Below are 3,834 nucleotides of genomic sequence, written 5' to 3'. Positions count from 1 at the left end.
TCTGGGAATACCTGTGGTAATCCAAATGTTGTAAAAATGTCTCTACATTTTTCTATTGTTTTCTTCGAGGTTATATTTTTCATAATGTGCACTTCGGGCCACCGTGTATATGCATCGACCATAACTAAAAAATTATATCCCATAAATGGTCCCGCAAAATCTATGTGTACTCGTTGAAATGGTTCTGTCGCCGGTTCCCAACGATGTTTAACTTTAGCGGTTCCAGGGTTATTACTAAAAGTGTTACACGCTTTACAATTTTTAACTAACATTTCAATTTCTTTGTCCATTCCTAGCCACCAACAGAAATTTCTACTTAGATTTTTCATTTTTACACAACCAAAATGTCCCTCGTGTAATTCCTCTAAAATACGTTTTCTTAAAGATTTAGGAATTGCCACTCTATCTCTTCTAAAAATTATACCGTTTTGCAACGAAAATTCATTATCTTGATAGCCTAAAGGTACAAGACTTTCCCCTTGTTCTAGTGCTTTCGCTATTTTTAATAGTGCTTCATCTTTCCTAATTTATTACAAATTTCTTTTGCTGTAACTGGTAGCGTTTCTAAGTTTTCCATTTGGAATATATCTATCGGATCATATTCCCCTTTACGCTTTTCTGCCACTGGTAATCGCGAAAACCCGTCTGCGTTACCGTGCTCGGTTGATTTCTTATATTTAATAGTAAAATTGAAAGCTTGTAAAAATACAGCATAGTGCTGCATTCGCATTGCACTATATGCTGGCAAACCTTTCTTGGGATTAAGAATCTGCGCTAGTGGTTTATGATCCGTTACTAAAGTAAAATGATTTCCATATAAAAACTGGTGAAATTTCTTTATGGCAAATATGATCGCATACGCTTCCTTATCTATTTGCGCGTATTTTTTTTGTGTATCGGTAAGCGAGTTTGAAGCACATTGAATGATTCTCTCGCTTCCGTCTGGGTATACGTGTGACAGAACCGCGCCCACTCCGTACGAGCTAGCGTCGGTAGCTAACACGATTGGCAACTGCGGATCGAAAGGAACTAATATTTTATTTTTCTCAAATTCCGCTTTAGCTCTTTCGAAAGCTGATTCACAGTCTTTTGTCCATCTAAATGAAATATTCTTTTTAAGCAAATTATTCAAAGGACGTAAGAGATCACTTAAATGTTCAATGAATCGACCGTAATAATTTATCAATCCGATAAATGCTCTTACTTCCGTAATATTATTAGGCCTAGGCATTTTTCTTACTGCTTCAATTTTCTGTTTCTCTTTTGAAATTCCACTTTTACCTATTACATATCCACAATAACTAATACTATCTTTTAAAAATTCACATTTTTCCTTATTAATGCGTACATTGTGTTTTGATAATTGTTCAACAACTAATTCTAAACGTTTTACATGTTCCTCTAAATTTTTTCCCGTAATTCTTATATCGTCCAGGAATACCGCTACTCCTGGAATTCCATTTAAAATATTTTCTATCGTTCGTTGCCATATCGCTGGTGTCGAAGCTATCCCGTACATTAAACGGTTACTTCTATACAGTCCTTTATGCGTATTTAAGGTTAAAATTTCTCTATCTTGTTCTGTTACCGGCAATTGCAGATACGCCTGCTTTAAATCAATTTTAGAGAATATTTTTCCTCCTGTCATTGACGCAAAAAGTTCATCGATCGTGGGTAAGGGGTGTTCATCCACCACTAACAACGGATTAACTGTGACGCTGAAATCGCCACAAATTCTAATTTGTCCGTTCTTTTTTAATACCGGTACTATTGGCGTAGCCCATCTTGAAGACTCTACCTTCTCTAAGATTCCCGCTTGAACCATATTTTCTAATTCTGCTTCAACTTTTTCTTTTAATTTAAATGGGACTACCCGATTTTTTAAGAATACCGGTTTCGCGTTTTCTTTTAATTTTAACCGTGCTTCGATTTTACTCATGGATGGAAACTCCTCACTCAGTACATCAGGATATTTCTTAAATAATAATTCTAATTTATCTTGACCTTCTACTTCCAGCGATTTTATGTTTCCAATTTCTCTCAAACTCGACTTTACTTTTCCTAATATTCCTAACTGGTTTATCCACTCACGACCCAATAAAGAACTTCTATCATAACAGACTACATACATATTCAACTCGCGTATACAATCAATGTCGCGTACTTTAACTTTTACAAAACCTAACGGCGCAAAATTTTGTTTACAGTACGATCGCAACCTTAGCTCTGTCTTTTGTATGGCCAATCGCGGAAATATCTTCCTAAGCCATTTTTCACTCACCAGAGTGACCGCAGCTCCGCAATCTACCTCGAAGGTTACTCGCCGATTTTCCAGAAAGAGAGAGACCATGAACTTATCCCGGAAATACGAATGTTCCATTTCATCCAATCGATAAACCTCTTCCAATAACTGAGCTTTGCATTTCTTCTTGCAGACTTTCTGCAAATGGCCAAAACCACCACATTCATGACACTTCACGTGTCGAGGAAGAGTGCAATCCGGTGCCAGATGATTCTGTCCACACCTAAAACAAGAAACATTATTATACTTTGAATTTTTCGACGCCTGTGTTTTGGACTTATTAGTCCCATTAAACGAATTTGTCCTTCTTCCAGGTTTATAGTTCTTCGAATGGCCCTTCACTTTGGTCTCATTGTCTGTTTTCTTCTTCAACGCTTTACTATTTGATCCGACGAAATCCACTGCTGCTGCCGCTTCTGACTTTAATTCGTTTACGCCTTTTTCCGCTAACTCCATCCTGCTAGCCGTCTTCAATGCTGATTCCATCGTCAGGTTTGCTGTCTCCAAAAGTCGACCTTGGATACGTTGATTCCTTAGTCCAAAAACAAATTGATTCCTGAGCTCCGTCTTCAAATATTCGCCGAACTTGCAATATAAAGACAGCTTTTGCAATGCAGCCATATACTCTTGAGCACTTTCCTCCGGTAATTGTAATCGCTTCCGAAAAACAAAAATTTTCGCTATTTCCAACGGCTCCGGAGCGTAATATTCTTTTAATTTATTAAGTAGGGCATCATAAGGCAAAAGGTATGGGTCTTGTGGATCCAATCGATCGCAAAGAATTCCGAAAGCCTCTACGCCGAGAAAATGTAATAAATAAGCCACCTTCTCTTGCCCTTCTTGAATTTTAAAAACACGGAAAGCTCCTTCTAAACGTTGCAACCATCTTCGAAACGTTTGTTGCTTAATATCGAAGAAATCTACATTAATTGTATTTCCACTTCCAATTTGTCTCGTTAATTGGCCAGTAAGCTGTCCGGAGTTCAAATTTCCTGCAACCCGGTTCGTATTGTCTTCGTCTGCTAACGGCATTTTCGTCTTGAGCTGAGCCGCCCTTCTCGAAAGTTCCGTGCCACGTGCTCTCTAATTTCCCGTTACCTCACGCACAACACGTGCTCTTCCAGTTTACTTCTCCGGTTTTTGGAATTTTTATCCTCGTCGCCAACTGTTACATCTTTCACTGGTAACTTCGTATAATATGTATATTTAATAAGTGTAATACAAGACGTGAGTTGCGATTATCTATCCGGAAGACAAGAGATGCTTCTGTTGGATCGTACGGTCGTGGATCGACTCTCCCACTCGCTCCCACCAATCTTCCGAGACCCGCGTTATCGCAATCCCTCTCTCGGCGGAATTCGGATATATTTAGTCGCGCCCGCGAATACTCAATGCGACGGCGCGCTCTATATAAATCACCGATCATACACAACATCCGGCATTAATGATTTTACCAGTACCGGGATTCTGTAACTTGCTATCGATGTTTTTCGGTATCGAAATTAACTAGCGACAGCAAAGATGTTAAAAAC

The 3,834-nt window shown here is 38.5% G+C and overlaps 1 protein-coding gene across 1 annotated transcript; it reads right to left on the bottom strand.

Annotated features, from left to right (window-relative positions):
- Nucleotides 1-502: 502 nt before the first annotated feature.
- On the bottom strand, nucleotides 503-3,334 carry LOC105568966 (uncharacterized protein K02A2.6-like). Its single transcript, XM_012025055.1, has one exon. The coding sequence runs from the start codon at nucleotides 3,332-3,334 to the stop codon at nucleotides 503-505; it is 2,832 nt and encodes a 943-aa protein (XP_011880445.1).
- Nucleotides 3,335-3,834: the final 500 nt, after the last annotated feature.

The sequence above is a fragment of the Vollenhovia emeryi genome, unplaced genomic scaffold (genome assembly GCF_000949405.1).
Source record: "Vollenhovia emeryi isolate VEMERY1.0 unplaced genomic scaffold, V.emery_V1.0 DF942402.1, whole genome shotgun sequence".
NCBI lineage: Eukaryota > Metazoa > Arthropoda > Insecta > Hymenoptera > Formicidae > Vollenhovia > Vollenhovia emeryi.
This window is presented reverse-complemented; position numbering and strand designations above follow the sequence as displayed.

Excerpts from the sequence above, each read along its gene's own strand:
- LOC105568966 (XM_012025055.1), bottom strand. The coding sequence starts at position 3,334 with ATGCCGTTAGCAGACGAAGACAATACGAACCGGGTTGCAGGAAATTTG.